The sequence below is a fragment of the Biomphalaria glabrata genome, chromosome 16, assembly GCF_947242115.1.
Source record: "Biomphalaria glabrata chromosome 16, xgBioGlab47.1, whole genome shotgun sequence".
Taxonomy (NCBI): domain Eukaryota; kingdom Metazoa; phylum Mollusca; class Gastropoda; family Planorbidae; genus Biomphalaria; species Biomphalaria glabrata.
In genome coordinates, this window is record NC_074726.1 from 8973767 (window position 1) to 9001609 (window position 27843).

Sequence of the window (27843 nt, forward strand, 5' to 3'; positions counted from 1 at the left end):
AGTGAGAAATAGAAAAAAGAGAGAGAAGTGAGAGAGACAAAATCTTATTTTATCTTATATAATACAGACGTTACTTCAAAAGTGAGAGAGCGAAGAGTGAGAGAGAGAGAGAGAGAGAGTCCATCGTGACCTGCATTCAAGTATCAATGTCTTTGTGATAATCAAATTCTAATTCTAGAATCACATGAGTTAAATACAACAATTTATAATAGTAGTTTAAAAATAATTTCTTTTTACATATTAAACTAGAATATTATACGTCATATTAAACTGTATATTATATATATTAAACGAGACATGTTAATTAAATATTTATTTTTTAAACATGAGTGTGTCGGGAGATTATAATTTAGATCACTATTGACTATTCTAATAATTATTTGAGGTGGGGGGGGGGGGGAAGAGCTCTCATTTAAATTATATTTATTAATATATATATATATATATTCAGAAGTGCTTCTGTTTATCATCACCTGGTCAAGGCTGGCGCCATCCCTTGCATTCACCAAAGAAGTTTTAATCATAAGTCTTAATTCCCGAACTATCGTTCGGAACTTTGAAGCTAATAAAAGATCGTAACTTCTATGGTTTCATGTTAGATTCATTGTCATATAGTTTTCTAGGGGGCTGTAATCTTTGAAAAAACAACAACATATCTTTGATAATGTAGGTTTCTTGGGCAAGATGTAATGCTTAAGCTTTCTGTAAAAATGTATCATCTCCATTTAAGACGCATACATTAGAATACCTTTCCTAAGACATCCAATGATAATGCAGTGTTCTCTGTATTCAAATTATAAGTTTTATTTAATACTTTGCACTCCCACGTGGACGCCATTTTTCACTTTTAGAATCGTGTCAAGACTGATGGAGAAATCTACTGCCCTGAAAAGTCTATATTCCTACTGATAAGCCTTTCACTATTGAGCGTACATTTTAAGGGTTACAGAATGTCAACAGACACGTACAGGCTTGTAACTTTGATTTATTCACTCATCGAATATAATAAGAGGTGGACTGAAAAGGTAGAAAATAGTCACATGTCTTGGGGTGGTAAACGTCGTTGAGGATGGTTGGGTCACATGACTACTTTAACTTTAAAAAAAAAGTTTCATATAAAGTGCTGATAAAGTTGTGGGAAAATAAATTTGCTGCCATTAGCAACTCGTCAAAACTTCCGACCTAGCGGTCCGTTATAAAGAGTCGTTCTCTCCTGGCTATTCCACTGATGCAGTTCTCATGCAAATAAAACAAAGCCAAAAGTGACTGCTTTCGTGTTTTAATTTTATTTAGGTTTTAGTTTTGATAATTGAAATTCTAACAGTAACTTAATTTTAGATTTATTTTTTTCTTTTCACAGCCATGGGCAAGATTCTGAAATACTCTTTGATTGGACTTATAGTTATTATCATAGCATTTATTCTTATTATTGTCGGCGTGGCAACTGATGGATGGGTTTTCAGATCAGGTGTGAACTATAAAGTTAGCCTTTCATCAACTACAGGTAACTAAATATACATATCCTTAGCTTTAACCACTGTTCGTGCAAATGAATGCATCTAATTTAGTGCTAGCTGACAGGGCAGCTTTCTTTTTCTTTCTCTTGAGGCAGCTGCGTTTCTTTTGCTCGCTGCGAGGTTCTGTCTTAAGAGAGCATTGATTGAAGACAGGATCATATATCTGTAAAAATTAGAAATGTTACGATTTTATAAATACAAATAAAAATATATAGTATATCATTTGAATATTGATATTCTTGTACTACTTGTTTTATTTTTCATCATATTAGGCGATGCCAAAGGAGAAGCTTCTTATGCCTTCTGTATTATCTCTACTCTTGGGGCGGCCACAGCGTTGACTTGTGTTGCTCTGGACGTTGTGCTACAGTTTATGGAGAAAAGGAGCGAGTCTTTCGCCAAAGTTCTGCCTCTGGTGACTCTTATTGCATCGATCGTTGGGGGTAAGTGGTAGAACCGCAATTAAACTATTTTATATTTAACTGTAGGGGGATCGGGGAGTAGTGGCCGAGTAGTCCAGATGCCACGAGCTTTTACTCTTATAATGTAGTAGAATTTAAATTAAATATTTTTTGATACTGTGATCTAAATGTCATGTTACCTATAGAGTACAAATATCATGTTACCTATGGAGTACCCTATAATATTTTAATAAATATACAGTTTCGTGGTCCTTTTTACAAAGCTTATATCAACTCACTTTGTCCAGTATAAAAAGATTGTACACTTGATTTCTCCCACATCCAATCTTGGATCAAGCTGAAAGTTTGCACAATTATTTCTTTGACCTGACAACACAAAAATCAATTAAAAAAAAACAACAATTAGTTAATAAGGTATTGCTAATTAATAATTTTGTTTGGTATCTCAAACAAAGGATAGAAACTGTACTTGATTAAGTGATAGTATAAGCTGAATTAGTCCCCCTTATAGGTCGTCGTTTTACTGAATGCAAACCTTAAAAATAGGTCGAGGCTATAGAAACTATAGATGACTCTACAACAGGGATGGGCAACATTTTTGCATTGAGGGCCACATTAAAAAAAGTTTTTGAATGGCGGGCCGCATATATATATATATTAGAAAGATAGGCTTGCTGTGTAGAATGTCTTTTAATTCATATATATACTGTATTACAATTTTTTTTAATTGCTGTTGTCTTTTTATATCACAATATCCCCACAAATATACTGTTGTATTTAATGTGCAGTATTTTACTTCTTACACTCGTGCTTAATGTTTTTAACTGTGAAACTATCTTACTAGTTGTTACCTCTGTGTGTGACTGCTGTCAAATTACAGTCAGTCAACATTGACCAGTGATTATACTTGTTTAGTTTCCACAAAAAATTCTTGCTCACTGAATGAGACAATTTATGTTCCGGAACTTAAATGTTGGGAATATCGAAGCCTGCATGAATGCCGAACAAGACTCTTCAAAGACTATTCGGAGAACTGTCTGATCTGAAAACCACTACGCGGTTTATCTCACTTATGGGATTACTGATCTGAACCTTTCAACATGTAAAATGAGAACGAAGAAGAAGAACTGATGTATGTGTACCCAAATAGTGTGAACAGCAACAAAGGTTTTTTTAAATGTGGAAATACAGCTTCTGGCACCCATAAGGCTCCCTTGGTAGTGCTGACTGGAACTTCTCTTTGCTATGAGTTATGTCCTCTGGAGCTGAATCGGCTTTTCTTAATAAGTGTTGTACTTTTAATCATTTCACTAAATATAGTTTCACCTTTCAGAAAAGGAAGTTGAAAAACTATTTTTTTTTTGTGCTTGCCTGTAGAAATGGGAAAGCCTTGTTTGAAAAGATTTAACATGCATTTACATTTCATATGTAAATAATCAACTGCATCTGCTAGAATATAGTACATGAAATTTTGTCTTCCACTCTTCATTAGAAATATTGGTAACCAAGTCACAGTCAATGTCCTTCAAGTAACATAACAATTTCATCCTTGAGATTTTATATTCTTCTCCTTTGCCTTGCCCATGCTAAGCTTGCAGATACATTGGATTATTATTTATTCATCAATCAAACCTACCCGTGGTGAACTCCCCTAGCTCTTACAAGTTTCATTACCTTTTAAATATCTATATTACATTATTAAATGTTTAATAATATGGAACTTTTTGCAAACTTTCCTGTTTCAAGTTTATGGTTCTCAGTCAAAGATCGAGCTCCATCAGTTGTTACACTTGCCATCTTGTTCCAAGCCTACCCAACACTAAGACATTGTGTCTTGAATTGAGTGTATTGATGTATAGCCAATAAGCATAATCTTCGTTTACTTAAAACTTTTTTTAATGAGACAGTTTCAATAATTTATATAGATTTTTTTTTTTCAATATTTGCATTTTTATATCTATATACTGTGGGCACACCTGATTTCTGTAGGTGTCGGCGGGCCGCATAAAATACCTTGGCGGGCCGCATGTGGCCATAATTTGCCCACCCCTGCTCTACAAGCTTCCATGTTTATAACATCTCTACTAGCAAAGTGGTTACTTTATGTACGTGATTCACCATGAGTTCGAATTCAGGTCGTTCCTCCATTTATTTTATTTATATAAATGCTTTTTTATTGAAAGTCAAGATTTATTACTAGTTTAATTACATGACTGATTTAAATTGATTGATACAAATACGCATAATATAACCTTTTTTTTTTTCTTAAAGTATTTTTCATATATTTTATTGTTCTAGACATAAAACTTCCTCACACTTGAATCATACATTGTTTAAAAAATGTTTCGCAATAAAGTGTTTAATCTCTTTAGCAATTTCTTCCACTATAATAGCTGCATGTGTAACAGCTTTATGAGAACTATCAAATTAAAAAACAAATTAATGACTGATTTGGGAGATTTTCGGCTTATAGACCTCTCAGGCACTGTGATCTGTAGTGGTAAGCGAGCGTGGTCCTCTTGCCAGCACAACGATCAATCGATCAAACGCCATTACTTTTCGACAGTGTCAGGTATCTCTTAGAGTTGAGTGAACTTAAGGGAGTTCAACTAAATTGAGTTAAATTACTGTTAAAAAGTTTACTAATAAAACAATAACTTTGGGTGAATTATACCAATTAAAAATGCTACATTACTCCTATATATCATCTGGTATTGAAAACTTTAATTCATACATTGTGAATAAAAAAATTTATTTTTAATTATTTTTTTAAAACATGTGCCGGACCGGATTAGACTTTTCCTTGGGCCGAACTTGGCAAGCGGGCCTAGTTTGCCCATCACTAAGGGATAGGTGAAGGTAAAGATATTGCGCCGGGGCTATCTGGGAGAAGATTTCTATTGTCTCAAGTTTAAGTCTATTTGTCTCACATAGTTTTTCATTTGTAAAGATTATTCATTGATTTTTTCAGAATCATTAGTCATTGTTATTTACATGTCGATAGCGTTTGCCTAGTTGTAGCTGTAGACAGCAAATCTTAATTGCCCCTGTAACTTGATAAAGAATTTTGAAAACAGTACGGGCATTTTTTTTTCAATTAAAACCAGCTTTCCTTTATTTAATTGTTAGGAGGCGCGGTGGCTGAGCGGTAGAGCGCTTAGCTTCCCAACCGGTGGTCCAGGGTTCGAATCCTGTTGAAGACTGTGACGTTAAATTTCGATTACTCTAGGCCCATCGGATATTAGTTTAGTGGGAGAGTAAACGCTGTTAGTCGTTGTGCTGGCTATATGACATCCTCGTGTGTCTCATCTAACCTTTACATCATCTGCCCCATAGATCGCAAGGTCTGAAAGGGGAAACTTTACTTTTTTATTTTTTATTTTTAACTGATTAGCTGTTTTATTAATATTTTAATTTTAAAGTAGAAAAGTGTAAAGACAAAAAGTGAAATCACAATCTACCAAATGGTCAACACACTTGAGAACTAAATCACACGTGGTTCTGTCTTCGGCTCTCTCCCAGTCCTCACGTCTCTATTAACGTGTTTAATCCTTTCATCTTGCGCAATCCTCTTGACAGACAGACAGACAGACAGACAGACAGACACACACACACACACACACACACACACACTCACTCACTCTGTATAACATTGCAGTTCACAGCAAACTGATGGACATTTTCACACATTCTTTTCCTCAGGCATCTTCGGCCTTATCGGGGCGTTTCTTAACCTCGGAACATTTGTAGCAGCCAGCTTTGTGACTGACTACATTCCAGGCTATTCTTTCTTCCTGACCGTCATTGGTTCTATCATCCTGCTTGTTGGCGGTGGACTAGCACATAGGACAAAGTCCGGAGGAAATGTGGAAGGAATCTAATAGACAGAATTTATGTATTATCGCTAGTTATGGTTTTGTAAATATGAATAACGAAACCAAAAAAAAAACGACGGACCTGGACATGTTTAACATGTACACTTGCAAAATAAAGATGAATCGCAAAATAATAACAATTGTAAAATAATGTAAACATACAGTGGCGTAACTAGTATATTGCCATCATTTCAAGGACCGGGGGGGGGGGCTTGAATTCTTTAGGGACCCCTGCATTTTGCGTGATATTTAATATTTAATGTAAAAAAAACCCACTCATTTGGAGGCCCCCATCAAGTGTCGTCCGGGGGAATTTTCAAATTCTACACCTCCCTCCACCCATCCTAGCTACGCCTCTGTAAACATATTAATTTTTCCCAAACTCTTTTTCGTTATAAGAGAAGAGAGCATTAAGGGGAAATAATTCTGTCATTACATGGTTGTCATTATTTATTTTCCTATTAATTACTCTAACAAGAATTCTCATTTATTATGCCAGTGAGAATTATCTGTTATTCTTTGCATTTGAGTTTTTAAAATCCAGTTTATATTCTTTAGGCCACCCCCTTTTAGATTTTTTATAATGTTGAGTACCACTCGCCCCCTCCGCCCCCACACACCTTAATTTATTAACAGAACATAATAAATGGGCATTTAAAAAGATCAGCATAGTTAATGAGGTGAAACGCGCACCAAACATCGATTCTGCCCATTTTTTTTTTAAGAAAAGGTTTTAAATCCATAGCTTATCAACGCCTTTGTATTTCGCACACCTTAAACATCTAAGATTCCATGTAAAAAAAAAAAATCCCTGACAGGATTATTGGGAATGGATTTGTTTTTTAAAAATAAAACCACAGTGGAAGGAAGAAGATTAATGTTAGACAAATAATATCCCGATTCTAAGAGATTGAATGAATGATAAAATGAAAGCATGTTTAAACAATTGAGATGACAATATTAGTCGGCATTTTCGTTTCTGTCATGCGTATTCATAATCATTGAACTCCGTCCTAATATAAGTCTCTAGACTATCATTTGGCTAGGGGTTATCTCACTTAAAAACGATAACCTAGAACGACTCGTGTGGTAATGTAAATAAAATGTCAGTCTCGTCAATATAATTAAGCCGTTATTACTTCTTTTTAATTTTTTTTATTTTATAAATCTACACACTCTGGTATTTTTTTAAAAATGTAAACTGCACCTGTGATAAATAATTTTAATAATTTTTATTGACTCTTTTTTGTGACTATGTCGATTATACATTAGAGCACAGAAGTACATTTTTTTTTCTGGTTTGCATGATGTGATAATTTATATTGACCTCATTTTGTTTCAATTTCAACGCATGGAATAGTGTTTTCTGAGTCATGTTTTCATTTACCTCTTGTTATACCTTCCTATTTTATCTATCTTTATGGACACTGCATTCGTATTTCACCATGTCCAGGTGTCCTTGGGTCCCGCTGTAATTACAAAGCACTAAATAACTCAGTCAAGAGGAATACAAAACTATTACTCTTGATAGCATGTATCACACACTGGCCTCATGAGAACAAATACACTTCCGGTCATTCGTGCATGCATTGTAACTGGCATACATAAACAAAAAAATGATTATGATTACACACACATGCACACATTCATCAGTGACACCTTTAACCACTTTTTACAATACGTCTGTTCAAGTCCATAATCCCTCATAGAACCTGGGTGGACGAGATTCTCGAATACTGCTCTAAGGATTTGCCTATAAATTTAACAGTTGGTGTGTATCGCGAAAAGAATTACTTGCTTGTTAGCCACATTGGAAAAACCAAAGTTAGAAAGTTGTAATTTTTCAAAGTAAGAAAAAAAATGTAAATTTGGATAGAGACCAAAACTAGTTCTAGATACTTCTTCTTCTTCTTCTTCTTCTTCTTCTAGCCAGCTTTATTGCTGCTGAGCTGTCAACTCTTTTGCAGACTGTGCCAAGGAAAAAAAGTGTACTGTTTTCTTCAGTTGTTCAGCACTGCCATACAGGGTGTTGGTTATGTTGGGCTGTAGTGGAAGTAGGGTCTGCCTAAGGTGGATTAGGGACGGGCATTCAAAGAAGTTCTAGATACAACTATCCAACCATCATTGGTTTTCAAAGGACTATCGTGTTCTTGAAAGGACTGTTGTATTCGGAAATTTTGAAGGCTTTATTGAATCAAGAGTATAATAAATTAATGTTCAGGAAAAGGTTGCGCATCGACTTGTCCGTCTAGATTTAAAGGCCTGTCTTTGGGAGTTATTGAAAATTTTAAAGTCAATATAATATAGATTAATCTATATTCTAGGTGGCTGCCTGGTCGTGCGGTTGCGCGCTTGACTGTCGTTCAGATTTATCGATGGTCCCGGATTGAATCCCTGCCCGCTCCCATCCCCCTTCGTCCTTCGGGAGGTTTGGACTAGGAAGTAAATTATCTTCAACTCTGAAGAAATATCTGAAACATGTAACACGAGGAAACAAGATGTAGAAATAGATTTAGACTAGATCCTACCAAGAGTTCTATATTAGAACTTTAGGTGTAGATATTCATACAATAAACATACCAATAAATAATTGTATAGTTTGCCTTGCCCGCTGGCACAATCAGAAAAATCGTACTTTAAAGCAGCTGACGGTGTGACGAGTTCAGATTTGAGTATAAAGTATTTTTTAATTATTATTTTTTATTATTGTATTATTTTTTAAGTTTCATAACGGAGGTATTGTCTTTAAAAAATTATTTTTAATGTGTTTCTTTTTATCTGTTAACAATCTCTATTTGTGACATTTATCCACCTTAAAAGAGGATTCCAATGGCATGCCAGTCAGTGTTGTTAGCCAGTCTCTATTTCCTCGGTGACATTTGTTTTTATAATTTCCTTGTGATCGCTTTTCATTAATGTATAGACAGATAACACCCAACCCAACGGGCTAGAACAGTGATGCCCAAATTACGGCCCGCGGGCCACATCCGGCCCGCGACGTGGTTCCATCCGGCCCGGTGTAGGAAAAATAGGCGTATCTTTATTTTTTTTTTTGTGGAACATGATAATAAGCCAACATTTTTTTTTAAAGAGACCATTAAAGGTCACTTTGAAACCAATAGGGTGACATTCTTGGTTTGAGCCGCTACTAAAAGATTGTTACGCCTAGAAATTGGAGAACTCATTAGAGCATTTACCAAAAAGAGACGACAATGAGTCGGTGGTAAAGCTCCAACGTTGTTCACATTCTAATTAGAGAGATGAAGCCAGCTTCCGACAATATACTGCTCAGAGCGTTATGGCCCAATCTCATTTGTGGATTAGTGGGGGGGAGGGGTATCTGGGAGAAGGGTTTACGTGCTGCCTTTAGACTCTCAGTAAACACAACGCTGCTCGAGCCCCCTTCGTAGGAAGTCAAGCCAAGCCAAATTTGGGCTTACTTAGCTTCTCGACCACGCATCCCACAAGTCAATTTCATCTCGTTTTTGTATCTTTTTGGTCATGTGGCCCGCGACACGAGTGTCGGATATTAAAATGGCCCGCATCTCGAAATACGTTGGGCTTCACTGGGCTAGAATATCTACTGTGATTTTCAACTAACATGGGTCGATAGAAACAAGATTTGAGAATGAGAAATAGTTAGGTATATTCCCTCTAGTCCTTTAGTTGTTTTGATATATGTAAACTAAATGAGTCTATTTATGTATCCTACCATATTTAGTTATTTCTTTCCTGTAATTATCTATATTTATTTAACGCCGGTGTTTGAATCAGAAAAGATTAAGTTTTTATTCTTTTTGTTGTTAACCTCACTCTCACTTTAAGCCAAGAGACGTGTACATTTTTCGATCTAGGAGCCAAACAAATAAATACCGCAGAAAAATAACTTGTCGAGGACTTTCTAGAGCTGGGTGGCTCCGCATCAAGGTCCAGATCTGTCCCGCGTTTGGTTGTTTCGGACTTACTCTCTTAGACGGTTACCTAAAATGTACTAAAGGAACGCAGTTTAAATGTGTGTGCTGCTAAGTGTCTGCGTGTTTGTATTTAATCTTACTATGTAAAATGTAATAAAGCGGGAAAATTATTTGTTTTCATTATAGGTAGACAGTAAAATTATAGATTCTTAAAAATAAATTGTGTTTAAGAAAAATTGTCTAGTTTTTTTTTTAATATTAGCAAAATATTTTAGAATGTTTTCAAATAAAAAATCAATTAAAAAATGTTCAGATTTTATTTATTTTGTCTTCATCTAGAGTTATTTTACATTTTACTTTTAATTCTGCAAAAGAAAATGAACAGAAACGCTGAAAAAGTGAAATCAATAGAGCTGTAAATATGATTTACATTGACAGACAGATTTCCTCTCGATTATTTTGCTTTCTTTATTTCGTGTACCAGAAGTTAAAGTCAAACACTTTTAATTACTGGAATCTAGAAGCATTTGAAGGAAACAGATCAAGCTTGACTTCGATTGTCAATACCAAATAACACTTTCCTTTAAGGTTTCTCCATTAACTCAGTATCAAGATATAAAATTTGGAACGTGAGACTTTTGGTAACGTATAAATCATTGCCTATATTACTATATGCAAATTTACTGAACCTCCCCTAACAGCGCAAACAATAATTTATAGGATATTCCCCCCCCCCCCCAAATCTTTCAATGAACATTATACATCCGGGTTTGTGCTAAGAACAAGGGGTATGAATGACATACCGAGTTTGTTTCCAAGAAATGAGTTTTGTTAATCAAATGTAAATATAGTTTTATCGATCTGGTTTGGTAAATGTACATATGAAATTGGAAGGGTCAAAGGAGAGGGAGAATAGAGGCGCAACCCCCACCCCCCCCCCCCCTCCAAAAAAAAAAAACAATAATTAAAATGTGTAAAGTTTTTACAATATAGGTCATTGCCGTTAACAACTGATTCAACATTTAGATTCGACATATATAAAGCTGGTTAAGATTCAGACTTGTATTTATGTATGAGGAAGTTGGCTTAACCTGTAACAAAGCAAGAATCCAATCACAGTATGTACATTTAGCCTTTGCGATTGTATCTTTGAACTTTCTCTGAATATTACAAACTAATACTATTCAATAATAAAATGTATAGTTACGTATACTATTATAATCAAAAGGCATAATCTTAGATCATGGAAAAATAAGGATTAAAATATTTAGGCTAAGCATTTAAAGGTATAAATCTGTTATTTTAAAAATTCAATACAAATTCATGCTTCTGACATAGAAATTTATCTTCACCAGATGGAAATTGGAAAGCTGCTGAAATATACCCTAATTGCCGCCATTCTGATTGTGATAGCGTTTATACTTATTGTGGTTGGAGTTGCGTCACCTGGATGGGTTTATTTTAATAGCATCAATTCTGGAATTAAACTTCAAGATTATGACCGTATGTATTCACATAGACATCTAGTTCTTTATAGTTTATGCTAAGTTACATAACTGTTCTTTTCAAATGTATTATTTACACACTGAAAGTTACCTCTATCCTGTCAATCCCATCTGTATGTCATATATAATACAAATGAAGGCATAATTTTTATTTCTAAAGGTTTTATGCATTGCAATTATTCATTTTCAGCGTACTCAAAATGAGAAAAGCTACTATTAGTTTTGTGTTGTCTGTCTGTTCTTCCGTCCGTCCGCCCGTCCCGTTTAGATCTCAGAAACTAGAAAACAAAATGAAAATAGGACATCATGATATTTCGGACATTTCTAAGTTTTGGCAACGATTTGTTTCGATACTGAATCATTTCATTTCTAAAATTAACGATCCCAATCATAAAGAGCTAGATGAGTCTTATTATGGATGGCATGTTGTCCTGTTTGCTTTCAAGTTAAAAAATAACGCTAAAGAATTTTTGAAATTTTATTAATTTAAACTATCAAAATGAGACCATGGCTAATCATGGCTTCAATATTTCTGGTCCATGAGCGAATTTGAGTTAGGCCTCCTTTGAGTTTATGTGATAACACACACTCTCTTTCTAATGTTTTTATTACTATTATTCTCTTTTTTTTTGTCTTAGTTGCCTATTCAAATTACAATGGCAAAGACACATCAGACTCATCAGCTAGGCAAGCAGCCTACGCACTCTGTGTCATCTCGACACTCGGGGCGGCTACGGCCCTGACAGCCGTGTCGATTGATGTTTTGTTACAACTCCTAAACAAAATGAACGAGACTACGACCAAAATTTTACCTTTGGTGACCCTGATAGCTGCCAATGTTGGCGGTAAGTAATGATCATATATATGTTAAGCACTCCAGAAAAATGTTTATAAAGACAAAGGTGTAGAAAAAGAGCAATGATTTTGAGTCTTTGAGTCTTTCTCTCTCTCTTTCTCTCTCTTTCTCTCTATTTCTCTCTCTCTTTCTCTCTCTCTCTCTCTATTTCTCTCTCTCTTTCTCTCTCTCTCTCTCTTTCTCTCTCTCTCTCTCTCTCTCTCTCTATCTTGTAACAAATATCAATATTAAGACTCTCTGCAACTGCACCACACAACACTGCCAACTCATAGATTTTAACAACTCAGGTCTCCGATATAACGTACAACTTTAATATCCAATAAATCACAACCAATACTGTACAATGGGCAACAGGTAACACTCACTGTACAATGTTCTGCCGTGGATATCTGAACCGCCGTATCAACTCTGTACTGTTAAGCAGGAACTCTACTGGCTTCGTTGTACCTCGATGAGCTCTGACTCCTTAGATGGGGAGCTGTGACTGACTCGACTCTGATCATTTCGCACTTTATAAAGGTGTGAAAGTCTTGTCTATTTCAGTGGAAGATGTGAATACTTTAGTTTTTGATGCAAAGATTTCTTGATGTTACTATAAGATTGTGTTGATCAGACAATGCGCTTTCAAAGTAAAAATTCAAAGTAGATTTCTATTTCGAAATATTATTAAACACTCAAATAAAATCTTCATGCGGAGATTTAAATGTAACTATTAATTTAAACTATTAAGATTCTTCAACAATAAATGCAAAGCTTTAATTCTGGAACTAGGAAGCACTTGAATAAAACACATCATGTACAACAAAATTACATAAGTTAACTGTCTTCGTCCAAGCTCGTAATTAAAACTAGATATAATAATGGTACTGGTACTATAACTCAACCTAGAAAAGTCTGCCCTCACCTATGTATCTCAATCAGAATCATTAATCTAACGCCTACATTTGTATATATGCTAGGACAAATTTGTACAAATACTCCTTCTTCCCTAGTGCTATTAGAGCATGGAATGGGTTGCCTGAGCTAGCCAGAAAAACCAGTGACTTAGCAGAATTTAAGTCATTGGTTAATATGCATGACTAAATGCATGACGCGTAGGACGTAATAATCTTCTTTTTTTAAAGTAACGTCAGTATTTTATAAGATAAGATAAGATACGTACAGAAACAAAGACAAGAAAGTTCTATTCGGTTGAAATTGCACGGTCAAAAGGTTTCGTCTACATTCACAGGCTTAGAACGATTGGTCAAGACCTCGGGTTATAATGTAAAGTTGATATTTAACAAAATTGTTGTTGTAAATGTAGATGTTTCGTTTGCGACTTTCTAATATTTTAGCCATTATCCCTGTTAAAATTCTATTATTTCTAATTATTTTCTAATTTTTTTTAATGTTTTATTTTAATTGATTTATTTCTCCAGGGAAGAAGGTGGGGGTGAGAAGAAGGGGTTATCTTAATGAATTTTACCACTATCGCTTTTTAAATAAAAAAAAAAAGTACACGACTTAAATGTAGACACTAATTCAAGTTCAATCATCAATCTATTAAGTACGATTACCTTCTCTTGTTTTATGCCAAACATAAAAGCTCATTATTATTTTTTATTGATTGTTGCTTTTGTCAGGTAGAAAATTGTGCAAAATTTCAACTTGATCTGAAATAGGGTGTTGGGCAAACAACGTGTATAAATTTTTTACCAGACAGACAGACAGACAGAGTTAATTTAAACTAAAAAAAAACAACAATACACTACTTTATCAATGTGTCAGGAGATAATTCTAAGCTAGAATTTTAAAACTAGCATGTTTTTTTCATTTCAGGAGGCTTTGGAATCATTGGTTCTATTATACATGTGGCGTGGTATGCAAGTAAATTTAGCAACACTAGTTCGATTTCGACAGTATACTACAGCCTAAGCTACGGCTACATCCCAGGTTACTCATTCTTCTTGACCATCATCGGCTCTATCATACTCATTGCTGGTGGAGGTTTGGCCAAGAAAGCTAGCAAAGGTGGACACATTGGTGGGGTCTAAACGTGAAACTACAGGAACACCTTCAAGTATCTGTGATAAAAATTCCGTTTTTGTAAATTATTTTATGACACTTGTTAGTATAAAAAGATTTTTTGTTGGTATATGTGTCAAGGGTCAAAAAGTGGCTTAGGCTATAAGCATGTCATCATTAATACATTTGTATGTCATGATTGCGTCATTGGTATGTAATAATTGCACTATTAGTATGTCACCATTGAGCCATTAGAATGTCATGATTGCGCCATTAGTATGTCATCATTGAGCCATTAGTATATTATGATTGCACCCTGAGTATGTTATGATTTTGCCATTAGTATGTTATGATTGCGCCATTAGTATGTTATGATTGCGCCATTAGTATGTTATAATTGCGCCATTAGTATGTTATGGTTGCGCCATTAGTATGTTATTATTGCACCATTTGTATGTTATGATTGCCCCATTAGTATGTTTTAATTGCGACATTAGTATTCTATGATTGTGCCATTAGTATGTTATGATTGCGCCTTTAGTATGTTATGATTGCGCCATTAGTATGTTATGATTGCGCCATTAGTATGTTATGATTGCCCCATTAGTATGTTATGATTACGCCATTAGTATTCTATGATTGCCCCATTAGTATGTTATAATTGCGCCATTAGTATGTTATGATTGCACCATTGGTATGTTATGATTGCGCCATTAGTATGTTATGATTGCACCATTAGTATGTTATTACTGCGGAATTTATACCAAAAGGTTCACAGTTTCAATGTTCTTATCCCTTCCATTGCTTTCTCATTCTTCTTTCTTTCTCTCTCTGTTTCTTTTTTCACTCTCTCTCTCTCTCTGTTTCTTTTTTCACTCTCTCTCTCTCTTTCTTTTCGCCTGTCTCGTTCAGCTTTTTTTTTTGTTTTGTTGTTTTGTAGTTTTTATTTCTACCGAATGATGGTAACGATGATAATCTTTGCTGCACTATTGCAGATCATGTGAGGATTTTATATATTACATTTTAGGATCATGTAACTTTATCATGTTGTATTAGTGTACTGAATGTTTTAAATGTATTGTTTTCAGCAAATAAAAAAAAGGAAATGCTTCAAATTGTCTGTCTGTGAATATGTTCATAATGAAATATACATGTTGCATATTAAATTTAAAAATAAATAAAATGAAATATAGATCTTGTATGTAAATGTTCATAACCCAATACATTTTAAAATCTGAGTAAATCGTTTATTCTCGTAAGATTTTTAAAAAACTTATTTGAATGATCTTGATAGCAAAACATAATGTGTTGTCACGTTAGTGTCAAGGACCAGCTAGTTAAGAAGTCTTTTGTGTGGTCTAGTTAGAGTCAATTACTAACTAGTTAAAAAGTCTTTTGTGTGGTCTAGTTAGAGCTAATTACTAACTAGTTTAAAAGACTTCTGTATGGTCTAGTTCGAGTCAATTTCCAACTAGCTAAAGAATGAGGCCTAGTTGTATTCCCTTGTCCAATTTATCAGGATATGCGGCTCTGTTTGTCACTGACAACAGGGGCGTAACTAGGGATTTGGGGGCCCGGGGGGATTGACCTCTTTGGGGGCCCCTTGCATTTTGACATTCGACATATGACATGAGATAATGTACCCAAAAATATATAAGCCCCAAATCAAATTGGTTCAGTATATCAGTAAACTTAACAAAAAGTAATCATCAAGACTCTTTAATGAATAATACCGTTGTTTATAAGTTAAATAATGCACAAGTGACAAATCTAAATTGATATCGCTTCACGTCGTGCATTCTGTGCATCAAAGACATCTATAACATCAACTACATCGATACTTTCTAGTATTTGTGACTTCACTGACATTAAAACCATGATAAGCCTTTCTTGCGTCATTGTGCTCTGAGATACTTTTTGATGAGCTTGAACTTTGAGAATGATCTCTCACATGACGTAATGGAAGTGGCCTGAGTTAGCGGTATTCGGAGGAGGTTGCAAAGTCTGAGCACACGTAATACCCATATGAAGCCTGTTTTTTTCAATATGTCTATTGGTGATTGTATTACTGTTTGTTGATGAAAAGTGCTCGTGCATCAATGACATCATTGAAAAAGCGATTTCCCATTTATTTCATCATACAAACAGGAAAAGTAGCACAGTTTGTCACAAGCGTGTCTTCTAACAGGTGTCTTGGTTCAAGAAGAAACCCAAAGGTATCCATTTTCTTTCCAGCCTTTGGAATCTGCCCTTCATCTCCATATGAAATCTGTCCAGCACTTCTGTCTCAACACGTTTGAATTGCAGTTCTATTGACAGTCCTACATTAGAACTCAAATTCCAATTAAGTCTTTTCTTTCTTATGGTTGATTTGATTACAGGGAATCCATAGTATTCACTACCTTCTTTTGCTTTTTCGATGGATTGGGTTTTTGTCAGTTTCTCATCATTTTGCAGAAAGCATGAAAAGGAACTAATTTCTTTAGCAGCTTCCCGTATATGCAGTCCAGACTTTTGTAGTTTCTTCCGAACTATATTAATTGGGCGCAGGAGCTTTGATCAGAATTCCAGATAGGCAAAAAATTCTTAATTTTCCACTACATGAAAAAGATTCTGTGCTAATATTATATGGTATTACGTCATTGTTGGTTGTTTATGTTTTGTGCGAAAGCAAAAGGATTCAGAGCATACAAAAGTGGGAAAGATCCCTATCTCGTTAAGCTCGAGTATAGAAATACTCCGATAAGTGGACTGCCGTATTCACCATCAAAACTGCTGACGAGTAGAAGACTCAGGGAATCATTCCAATTGATCACAAACTATTGAAACCATCGGTAGCTGAAAATGCAGAGACATTACTCAACGAACGACAGATAAAAAGCTAAGTGAAATACGATGCAAAAGCTAGACTACCTAAAGATTATTCTGTCGGAGAGTTCGTCTAGGTCAAACATGGCAGAAAGCAGTTGTCATAAAAAAACATTCAGCACCCAGATCTTACATCATAAAGACAAACGATGGGAAAACATACAGAAGAAATCAACGCTTTTTGAATAAGAGTTTCGATAAAGACATCTCTGGGTACTATGATACCGATGAAGACAATGAACTGCAAACTGCTGGAACAAACGAAACAGACAGTTATAGAACAATGTCTAGAGAACTTGTTGTGCCAGTCAAGACAACCAGAAGTGGACGAATTGTTAAAGTTCCTAGTAGACAGGGCCGGCTTTAGGCCTCTGCAGCCTATGCGGTCGCAGTGGGACCCGCGCTTTCATAGGCCACGCGCTAATTCTAAGTATTAAATTAAACCATTATAACGTAAATAAATTGACATGGTTTTCGCGACCTCCTGATTTTCCAGGATTTGCAAATGCTAGGGCCGGCCCTGCTAGTAGATATCACTCTTAAGAACTTTAAAAGTAAAGGTGTGATAATAACTTCAAAAGGAAGGATGTGCTAATATTATATGATATTACGTCATTGTTTGTTATTTATGTTTTGTGCGAAAGCAAAAGGATTAGATAGAAATAAAAAAGGAGTTTCCATTGAATGGAGGAAAATAAATAGAGGGGTAATAACTCGAGTGTGAAGTTTAATTCTGAAATTATAGACGCCAAACCCGAAGAATGGACTATTTTAGCATTATTAAGAATAACTTTTGGATCTGTTATACTCGATTCTGTAAATTTTGGTTCAAGGTTAAGTAGTGTAGCCACACAATACTCGCCATTTAGATCTATTATTAGTAAAGGTAACAAGATAACTGGAATTCGCTGTATATCATGCAATTGTATTCGTAGCAACAAAGTTTAATATGTTAAACTAACTTTTAAAAAAACTTTGATCTCTGTGGGAAAAAATATTTTTAAAATGTCAACAAAGTCAATGTACTGATAGACCTAGATCTAGGTTTAGTCTTTGTGATAACTTTAATCTATAAATGTTGAAAAAAAAATACACCTGTTGACACTATTTGTCAATCAAATATATTAATTTATGTATTTACAAATTTATTTCGGACACCCATTTGGGGCCCCCCCCCTAGGTGAGGGCTCGGGGGGTTTTTAAAATCCTCCCCTCCCCATCCCCCCCCCCTAGTTACGCCACTGGGACTAGGAAGTAAACTAATTTTCAACTCTGAAGGAACATCCGAAACATGTAAAACAAGATTATCCGTTCGGCCCTTGCCTCCCTACGGCTGATCAAACAAAAATGGTTGACAACGAATTGCTATTAACATCCGCCGAACAAATCATCTCAAAATTGTGACTGGGTTCTTATTTCTCAGTTCATCGTGTCTCACACAAAAAGGTAAAAATGAAACTGTTTCGGAAAATAGAAAGTCTTCTTGATGACACCAACAGCATTGCACTTATCTTTACACTTATGAATCGAAGACAAAGCTGTTATTTCTGTTTATAATTTACTGGTATGTTTTACTTTTTAACCCTAACTTTGTCTTGTTTTTTTTTCCCCTTCTTTCTGTTCATCTGTGGAATTGCAGGTCCTTGGTAAACACTAATCCTTTGGCTCGAAGACATTGCCTCGTGTTAGTTAATTTATATTTTTGCATCTGTAAAACCCAGGCTAGGTGGATAGTTGATGCTAAAGGAGTTTAGAGTTTTATATCCCGTGGGTTATGCATCTCGACTAGAGATTACAAAACAGAAATGTGATGGCATATAAGCAACTCATCATTCAAACGTACGGTTTATATTTTTATTGTAAATGTAGTGATAATTACAACATGGCAAGTATTTCATGTGTTCAATAATAATTACTATGATAATGACGGTAAAGATGTGGTTTCTTTTGGTTAACAAAAAAACAAAAAAAAAATAGGTATGTCATTCCAAGGTTAGATCTGTACTATTCCAAGAAGTATGGACTTGGCGCTCTGGTTCAGGCATGCTCTAGTGTGCAGTGTTTCCCAAACTGGGTTCAGTGGGACCCTAGTGTTCCTCGAGGCATGAATAGGTGTTGTCCAAGCTACTAGAACAGAGGTTCTCAACCTGTGGGTCGCGACCCCCTTGGGGGTCGATTGACGATTTGCCAGGGGTCGCCAAAAACCATAGAATAACTGGATTGTTTTGTCTATTCTTCTCGTGTGTGTGTGTGTGTGTGTGTGTGTGTGCAAAGGGGGGGGTCGTGTCAGAAAGGGCAATTGTAAAAAGGGGTCGCCAAGCTGAAAAGGTTGAGAACCGCTGTACTAGAATAATTAACATGAAGCCACCACGTGAATTAATAATAAAAAAAAGTGTTCCGCTCAATGGTCAGAATGTCTCCCGTTAAGAAAATAGTTTGGGAACCACAACTCTATTGTGTTCTATACGGTCTATTGGATTCAGCTCGTCAGTGGTTGTTTCAGGGAAATGGGGTTAAATAATAAGCTGCTATTTTAGGGGGAGGGGCAAGGATACATCGAATATCAAATATCTGGGGGTTGTATAGCATATATCTTCTTGTACTCCGGAGCAGAACTATTTCCTAATTAACAGAATTAAAAAAAAAAAAAACCACCATTGATTAATGTGTATCTACTTTGCTAACATTCATTAGGAATTTCTTTGTATCTTATAAAATACAGTTCTAAGTCTTCTACATTATATTTTTCAAGTACGTAATTTTAACATTGTTTGACAGTGAATTTTTATTTCAATATCTATTTAAAAAATTTGAATTGGGCGATTTTTATTGGATAGTTTTAAAAAGAAATGGAGCTTTTGAAACATTCCGAGGAAATTTTCATTTAAAATGTAAATAACATTTGTCCACGGTATTATATTATATAACACATATGTTCATTTCATATGAGATAAGAGGTGTTCAGTATAAAATAGAATAAAAAATCTGTGAACTTACGCGTATAATTACCATTGTGGTAGTTATACTGAAACTGTAGTAAATATATTAATGTTGTATTTTTTCTTATAAAATTAACGAGGTGTGTTATGTTTAAAATAGTGGCCACTACACAATGATAAAATTAGAATCTTAAAAATCGTTATATTGCTTATGACGTGTTCGTCTACTTTATATTTTGCGACGATTTTTTTTCATTTATTTTATACGCAATCAAGTGTGTTTGTTTTCTGGTTTTACTTAGATGGCGAAAGTAGGCAAACCATTTAAACTAACAGTTGCCGCCCTTGCAGACATCTTTGTGGCATTTCTGTTTATTGTGATTGGTGTTGGCTCTAAGGGCTGGTTCACCCTCCCAAGTAAGTTTGGTACAGATACATGGACAGGACTTTCTGATACTTCTTGTGAGTATTGCTTTCTTATTTACGACATCTCATTACCACTAGGTTCCTATAATTATTAATGTTATATTCTGTTAATGACATCATATCCTTAAATAGCAGAGGTGGGCAACCTTTCTGTATCGAGGGCCTATAAAAATTTTTTGGGGTAAGAGGGAGCCACATTATATATAAATATATCATGGGCGTAGTCAGGGGGGGTGGGTTTGGGGTTCAACCCCCCCCCCCCCGAAATGAAATCCCCCCCAGGGGGGGGGGGATCGGAATTTAGTTACTGATTTTTTTTTTGCTTTGATTTTGTTTATTTTAGGTGAGATTTCAATACTAAACCATCACTTGCCCTAGCACAGCAAAGGAGGTTTTGAGTTTAAAACCCCCTACCAGGGTTTTTTACAGGGGTTTTTTAGTTTAAAATCCCTACCGGGGGGGGGGGTTGAGTTTAAAACCCCCTACCAAGGGGGGTTCGAGTTTAAAACCCCCTACCATGGGTTCTCGCAGTTAAATTCCCCTTTTCTATAACATAAAACCAAAAAAAAAATGCAAACGACAATCCCCCAAATTTCACGAGCACAGTTAAGGAAGATTTTGATTTTAAACCCCCTCCAAAATTTACGCTAAACCCCCTCTTCAATATAAAAAAAGAAAACTACACACTCAAAATTCTATGAGCGTAGCCAAAGGGTTTTGAGTTTAACCCCCCCCCCTTTCAGCGGAGTTTGAAGGTAAAAAAATACCTCTTCAATATAAGAAAAAAAAAGGTAATTAGGCACTCAAAATGCTATGAGCGTTGCCAAAAGGAGTTTTGAGTTTAAACCCCCCTTCAGAGTGGTTTGACGCTAAAAAATATCTCTGCAATATAAAAAAAAGAAAATTACACACTAAAATTATTTGAGCGTAGCCAAGACAATTGGGGGATTTGAGTTTAAATCCCTCTCCTACAGATGGCTTTTTTTAAAGTTTAAAACCCCTCCAGATGGTTTTGAGTTTAAAATCCCCCTACAGAGCGTTTTGAGGTGGAAAACCTCTATCTTCAATATTATTCTTAAGCAAACTACAGATACTAAGTTCTATGACCCTAGCTAAATGGGGTTTTGATTTGAATTTAAGGGGAGGTATCCCTAGAGAAAATTGAGTTTTAGGTCTAGGATATCGATTTTTAACTAATAACATAATTAAGTAGATCAATCATTTTTCTTTACATTATAATCATTTTTATTGCTTAAATCTGTGTCTAAAACATGTGTTTTTAATGTTTTTGAAAGGTCTATGAGACAAAATCTTAATAAAATTTATACTTTAAACTCATTTTTCTCAAAATGTTAGTTTTTGCACATGTCATTGTGCTTTACTAGGAATTTCTCCTAAACTACTTGATAGATTTTGATGAAATTTGAAACACTTCTTAAGGACATCATTAACTTTACTCGTACAATGATTGTTTTTCAATATTTTATTTACTTTTTTTTTAAAAAGCATTTTTAATTAATATTTATCCTGTTTTTTTAGGTCTAAAAAATACTAAAAATTCAAAAATTTGTAAAAAATTTAACATACTTAAATCTTTAATTCTGACGTTGTACCAATTTAGAGGATCCTTTTTTCTTATCTTTTAATTTAATTTCATGTATTTCTAATCTATATTTTTTACAAAATTCAGAGTTTTAATTTGTATACAATAAACAAAATGGCCGCTGTTACCATGGCAACCATCATTCAAAAAACTTTTTTTTTAGCATTATTTATTTTAGAATATCATTATATGTTACCATAACAAATTTCAAAGGCCTAGCTTAAGAAATAACAAAAATAAGATTTTCAGGGATACCTCCCCTTAAAAAAAAACAACATAACTCCAGAGATTTTTTAGCTTAAAACCTCCAACAGATGATTTTGACGATAAAACTTCACTTTTCGATATAAAATCTAAAGCAAACTACAGTCACCCAATTCCAAGAGCGTATTCAAGAGAGGTTATACATTTCTACCAGTGGCGGGCTCAATTAATAAAGTGCAGTGAATAGTCAGCTGCCGAAATTGAAAAACACTTAATGTGGCTCAACAAAGATGGCTAAGACAGATTTTAGAAGTCAGTTATAGAGATCGGGTCTAAATCAGGGAAATACTATGCCGCACTGGGAGTCGACCCCTTAGTAAGATTGTATCCGACAAAATGAATTAGGCATAAGAAGAGTTGCGATGACATTGTAGTAGAACTTAGCGCCACACATTCATGGAGGTCCTCAGAGGCTTCAGACATTACCAGTGACAGATTTTTGTGGAAACAGCTTGACGGCGAATGCGCCGAACGGCGCGGAAGGGTCTAAGTCAGTAAGAATAGCACATTAGGTTTTTGAAATAAAACTTTTTAATAGCAGGAAAAGGCACTGTAGATACCTCAGAATATGCATTTTGTTGGCTTTCAATATCAGAAGTAGTGCTTGGCGGCGGGGCTCCGCCCCGTGCTGAGGGAGCTCTTAGCGCTCACCAAGACCCCATTGATGGCAATGGCGGGGGGTCTACAATTTTGCCACTAACTCAAGGAAGAACCTATTCTAGGGCACAATAAACGTCTTCCGAAAGAATGATGGGTCAGAATATAATAAAGATTATATATATACACACACACACATACATACATACATATAAATATATTTTTTTCGGGGAGGGGAGGCGAGGGGGGAGAGAAAAAAAATCCCCCCAACCCCCCCCCCCCCGAAAAAAATCCTGGCTACGCCCATGATATATATACACACGTACTTGCAACTTACAAAAATACCCTAGCTTTGAATAATGTCTTTTAATTTATATTTATACTTTTCATGTTGACACACTCCCAAATGAGGGATTGAACAAGAATTAGCCATTTCTGAAACCAATTTTACTATTTAAAAAAATTGCTATTGTCTTATTACATCACAACATTTGCAAATAATTGTTGTACATTTCAACCATTTCACTTGAAACAGTTTCATATTTCAGCAAAGGAAAATGTTTTCAAAAGCATGGCTGGAGAAATGGAAAAGCTTTGTTTGAAAAGATTTGACATGCACATACATGTGAAAACACTCCATTGTAATTACAATCATTAAAAACATGAAATCTGTCTACCACTCTTCATTAGAAATATTTCTAATAAAGTCACAGTTCAATGTCCTTCAAGGAACATACAAAATTCTTCCTTGAGATTTTATACTCTTCTCATTACCTTGCTCATGCTAAGCCAGCGGATGCATCGGAATATTTTGTTTTTAAATATTCAAGAACTTTTCGAGGCTTCCCGTAGTTAAGACTCCCTAGCTTTCATGTGTTCATTTGCTATTAATATGTAGCTTTTTTATTCAGCTTTGTGCAAACTTTCCTCTTTAGGGTTTATGGTTGGTATAACAAAGATCAAGCTCCATCATTTGTTACACTTGCTATCTCGTTTCAAGCATACCCAAAAACTCAGCACAGTGTTTCATAGCATTGAATAAATATTGGCATGAGATTGTTTCTTAGTGTGTTGAAGTATATCCTATAAGAATAGTTGTCGTTTATTTGAGTTTCAATACTTATATAGATATTTGAATTATTAAAAGAAATATTAGCATTTTTATAAGTTTATGCTGTAGGTACACCTGATTTCTGTAGGTGCCCGCAGGCCGCATAAAAAACTCTGGCGAGCCGCATGTTGCCCGCGGTTCGTAATTTGCACACCCCTGTTATGTAGGCAACATATAAGTACACTATATTACCTGAGTATGAACAGATCATGTTTGTATAATTTCTGTTATAGTACACAACATGTGTTGTACAATCTTTGCCCATTACATACTGAACATCTGTAAGTGGACACCCTGGACAATTATTTTTTTATGGTCATTTACCCTCATTTAACTTTTATATAAATAGTGATGTAAAAGTAGAGGCATTATATTGTGATAAATGTGCTGGCTGGCACGTGGCCAATCGTTATAGAAGGCCTCAACACTGACCAGCAACGTCGCAACCTGTGGGTTGTTTAGACCAATAGCTCATTGCCATGTACAGGCCTGTGAGGTGGCAACGAGCTATTGGCCTTAACTGCCCACAGGTTGTGACGTCGCATATAAGTGTTCAGGCCTACAATAACGATTTGCCTCGGCTGGACTCATGTGAATGACGTCATTGAACTTCTGGAATGTATGTCAGTAAACAATAGATGACGTCATGTGCTCTTCCAGAATAGAGTCGAGCGAGACAGGCTCGTTTCTGCTAGTTTCCAGAAGGTTTTCGATAACCTTAGTAAGGCCAGAGAGAGAGAGAGAGAGAGAGAGAGAGAGAGCCTGCAAGTTTAACAGTAAGGTACAGCTTGGTACAGATCAGTACGGCTTAGTACTATCCAGTACAGTGAAGCGCCACGGCAATTTTCTACACTACTTGTGTACCGTAACAGATCGAAGAGTTCAGAATAAATAAAATTATATAAAACAGGAACTTGAGCCGTCTACTTATTTGAATTGATTGATTTTTATTTGTTTGTCTACAAGCAAATTAAGCTAGAACAAGATAAATTCGTAACCGTATTAATATATTCACGTATTGGACACTGTAGCGAGGGAAGAACTCAAATATTTATAAATATAATCTCAATTCCATTTTCTTTTATTTGGATATGTATACATTAATTAATAATGTATATTTTGTTTTCAAATGTTGAGGCCCCATTTTGGTTTGTGGCCCTAGGCGGTTGCAAAGTCTGACCAAGTCAAAATAAGGCCCAGTATACTCTCAGTCCCAAAATCTGACTTTGCTAAGATTTCAAGACTAGATTCATATTTCATTTTTCTGCTGCTATTTACACCTAGAAACAATATTTTTTAAACCGGAAATGCAAATACCAGTCTATTATTATAAATTATGTTTATGTGTCAGAACGTAGGACGTAAGTATCTTCTTTTTTTAAAGTAGCGTCTGTAATATATAAGATAAGATAAGCAGAGAAGTTGACCTTATAGTAATCTATTTCAGCGGAACCAAAAGGTCAAGCTGCCTACGCTTTGTGTGTGATCTCAACGCTGGCTGCGTCCACAGCGCTGACCGCAATAGCCATAGATCTAATAACACAGCTGTTGAAGAAAAAGTCCGAAAAACTCGCCAAGATCATCACTTTAGTCACGCTTATAGCGGCCATTGTTGGGGGTGAGTATTGATAAGGTGGTCGTTGGAAAGCAGCTCCATACCTCAAGGGGAGAATTGTACTTGTAAGAGGGAAAGAACTGCACATTTATAATCACATCTCTCATTACTGTAAGATTTATTTCTCATTTTCTGTTTCCATAAATTAATTAATTAAATGGTTAATTTTGTATTGATTCATGCTTTGTTACGGACAACGAATAATTATGCAAAATTTCAACCTAATCCGAGAATGGGAAATGTGAGAAATAACGTGTACAAAATTTGTACCAGACAGACAGACAGGGTGAGTTGGCATAAGCTTTGTAGGAATAGACTTCAACAATACACTTGAGTCACTTGATTTTTACGTTGATATGCAGTGGCGTAACTAGAATATTTGTTGCCTGGTGCAGCAGCCCCTTTTAATTATCTTAAAAAAAATAATAAGACACCGAACATGAACATTTGTTTAAAAAAAAAGTCATAGTTCAGTCGTTAGTGCTTCTTGAGCGTTGACTTGTGGTACTCCTGCACTACACGGTGTTCGTTAGGACTTCTCATCCAGTCAACCAACTTGCAGGTCTGGGTGTGCGATTTAACTCTCCGACTTTCGATATTTTTTTTCATCCGCGCTTTCACCCCCCCCCCCCTTTTTTTTCTATTCACTTATCTGCATTATTACAGATAAAGGTCAAAAGTTACATAATTCCGCAACCAAATAAAGTCACCTGTTTCTGTATGCAACGGTTTTAGAAAATGTCATTCGCCCATAACGAGCAACCACCTCAACTTGCCCTAATGTCAGGCGCCCCTTAGAGTTGGGTAGACTAAGGGGCGTCTTAAAAATCCCAAAGCTAAAAAAATATGAGACTTTACCGAGATTTTATCTAGAGACCCCCCGGTTCTGAAGCTAAGTGGTTTACCAATTAACCACCACGCCTACCCCCCATTTGAGGGAAGCTATTTTATTTTTGAATTCCTAATTATTTTTGTCTGGGGGGGGGGACATGATTAAATGAGCTGTGTGACGATTGATGAATTATTATTAATTTTTTTTTAACTCGCCTCGTTCAATAAAAAAAAAAAGATTTTTATTAGACTATCTCTTCTTCAGAGAGAGGAACAAACGTAACAGATCAGTCGCTTCTAACATATTCTAGTGATAATCGGCTTGGGATTGATTGAACTTGATCTTGTCAAGAGAAATTAACTGCATTCAGACAAAATTTATTTTCTAATTATTTAGTAACTGTTTCTCATTCATCTTTTTTTTTCAGGAAATTTTGGCATCATTGGCTCGATCATTCATGCAGCATGGTTAGGAGCGTTCTATTCTGACTCGACCATCTCATATACCCCAGGTGTTTCTTACTATCTGACAGTGATCGGCTCTCTGGCGCTCATCATAGGTGGAGGACTAGCTCGTAGAGCCAGGAATGGAACCAGAATAGGCGAGAATAGCCAGGAAATCGACAATGAAAATTAATATGCTTCTTTTGTCTAGCTCAATATTTTTTTGCAGTGTTGGAGATTTTGTTATATTTATTTATAAGCGTTTTTACGACAATTATAAATAAAACAAGGTTACGGCGTAAAGAAATAATTCTGAAAAATTATTTTGGAATAGAAATCCATAAAGGTTTACTTTTTATAGTCTAAAAAAAATTAAAAAAAAAAATATATATTTATATATGAACTAGATTCTAGATATTTAACATTTGAGAGTAGCATGTAATGATACTGGGAAAGGGGGGGGGGCGGCATTTGAGTGATTAAGCGCGTTTGGCTTCCTAACCTGGAGTCCTGGATTCGAATCTCGATGAAGAGGGGTATTTTTAATTTCGGGAATTTATGGCACCCCTGAGTCCATCCAGAACTAATGGGTACCTGACTTTAGTTAGGGAAAGTAAAGGAGGTTGGTCGTTGTGCTGGCCTCACGACACCCTGCTCGTTAACTGTTGGATAATGAAACCTTAAATTTCATCTGCACTATAGATCGCAAGGGGAATTTTTTTTATTCGTTTTTTTACTATGTACTATGTAATGACAAATTTACAAAACTAGGAATATTGCCAAAAGTCCACTTGTGACAGAGATATGTAATTTTAGTGAACAACGGTGTGAAATTAACTTACAGGAGAGTACTCAAGCAATATTAGCAATTGGTAGTTCTGGCTTAAACATATCCATTGACTTGACTAATAATTACTATGAAGTGTTGTTTATATTTACTTATTTATTTTTAGCTTCACCAAACCTTTAGAGAATTTGTATCTTTTAAAAACTTGAAACTGTTGTATATAAAATAAAGAATCTATGGTGGCAGATGGTAAAGCTATCTC

General features: G+C 35.4%; 3 protein-coding genes across 4 annotated transcripts; all 3 read left to right on the top strand.

Moving 5' to 3' along the window:
• Window positions 1–1158: 1158 nt before the first annotated feature.
• LOC106079446 (uncharacterized) lies at window positions 1159–6534 on the top strand. The gene is made up of 4 exons (XM_056014438.1): window positions 1159–1262; window positions 1361–1504; window positions 1790–1960; window positions 5642–6534. Exons 2-4 carry the CDS (start codon window positions 1363–1365, stop codon window positions 5818–5820), a joined length of 492 nt encoding a protein of 163 aa, XP_055870413.1. The 5' UTR covers window positions 1159–1262; window positions 1361–1362; the 3' UTR covers window positions 5821–6534.
• A 4155-nt stretch (window positions 6535–10689) lies between these two features.
• Window positions 10690–15355, top strand: LOC106079454 (uncharacterized). 2 transcript variants are annotated; one of them, XM_013240619.2, is made up of 4 exons: window positions 10690–10846; window positions 11084–11231; window positions 11872–12078; window positions 13911–15355. In XM_013240619.2, exons 2-4 carry the CDS (start codon window positions 11084–11086, stop codon window positions 14123–14125), a joined length of 570 nt encoding a protein of 189 aa, XP_013096073.2. In that variant the 5' UTR covers window positions 10690–10846; the 3' UTR covers window positions 14126–15355. The 2 variants fall into 2 exon arrangements, with proteins under 2 accessions (XP_013096073.2, XP_055870567.1); XM_056014592.1 differs by having other exon boundaries at window positions 11908–12078.
• A 4239-nt stretch (window positions 15356–19594) lies between these two features.
• Window positions 19595–27081, top strand: LOC106075683 (uncharacterized). The gene is made up of 4 exons (XM_056014811.1): window positions 19595–19715; window positions 20206–20365; window positions 25352–25522; window positions 26779–27081. Exons 2-4 carry the CDS (start codon window positions 20206–20208, stop codon window positions 26985–26987), a joined length of 540 nt encoding a protein of 179 aa, XP_055870786.1. The 5' UTR covers window positions 19595–19715; the 3' UTR covers window positions 26988–27081.
• The last annotated feature ends 762 nt before the right edge of the window (window positions 27082–27843 follow it).

Bases quoted from the DNA above. Each gene is read 5' to 3' on its own strand.
- LOC106079454 (XM_013240619.2), top strand. From the start codon at position 11,084: ATGGAAATTGGAAAGCTGCTGAAATATACCCTAATTGCCGCCATTCTG. The intron at 11,232-11,871 runs GTATGTATTCAC...TTTTTGTCTTAG, and splicing joins TAAACTTCAAGATTATGACC to TTGCCTATTCAAATTACAAT. The intron at 12,079-13,910 runs GTAAGTAATGAT...TTTTCATTTCAG, and splicing joins GATAGCTGCCAATGTTGGCG to GAGGCTTTGGAATCATTGGT.
- LOC106079446 (XM_056014438.1), top strand. From the start codon at position 1,363: ATGGGCAAGATTCTGAAATACTCTTTGATTGGACTTATAGTTATTATC. The intron at 1,505-1,789 runs GTAACTAAATAT...TCATCATATTAG, and splicing joins TAGCCTTTCATCAACTACAG to GCGATGCCAAAGGAGAAGCT. The intron at 1,961-5,641 runs GTAAGTGGTAGA...TCTTTTCCTCAG, and splicing joins TATTGCATCGATCGTTGGGG to GCATCTTCGGCCTTATCGGG.
- LOC106075683 (XM_056014811.1), top strand. From the start codon at position 20,206: ATGGCGAAAGTAGGCAAACCATTTAAACTAACAGTTGCCGCCCTTGCA. The intron at 20,366-25,351 runs GTGAGTATTGCT...AATCTATTTCAG, and splicing joins AGGACTTTCTGATACTTCTT to CGGAACCAAAAGGTCAAGCT. The intron at 25,523-26,778 runs GTGAGTATTGAT...TTTTTTTTTCAG, and splicing joins TATAGCGGCCATTGTTGGGG to GAAATTTTGGCATCATTGGC.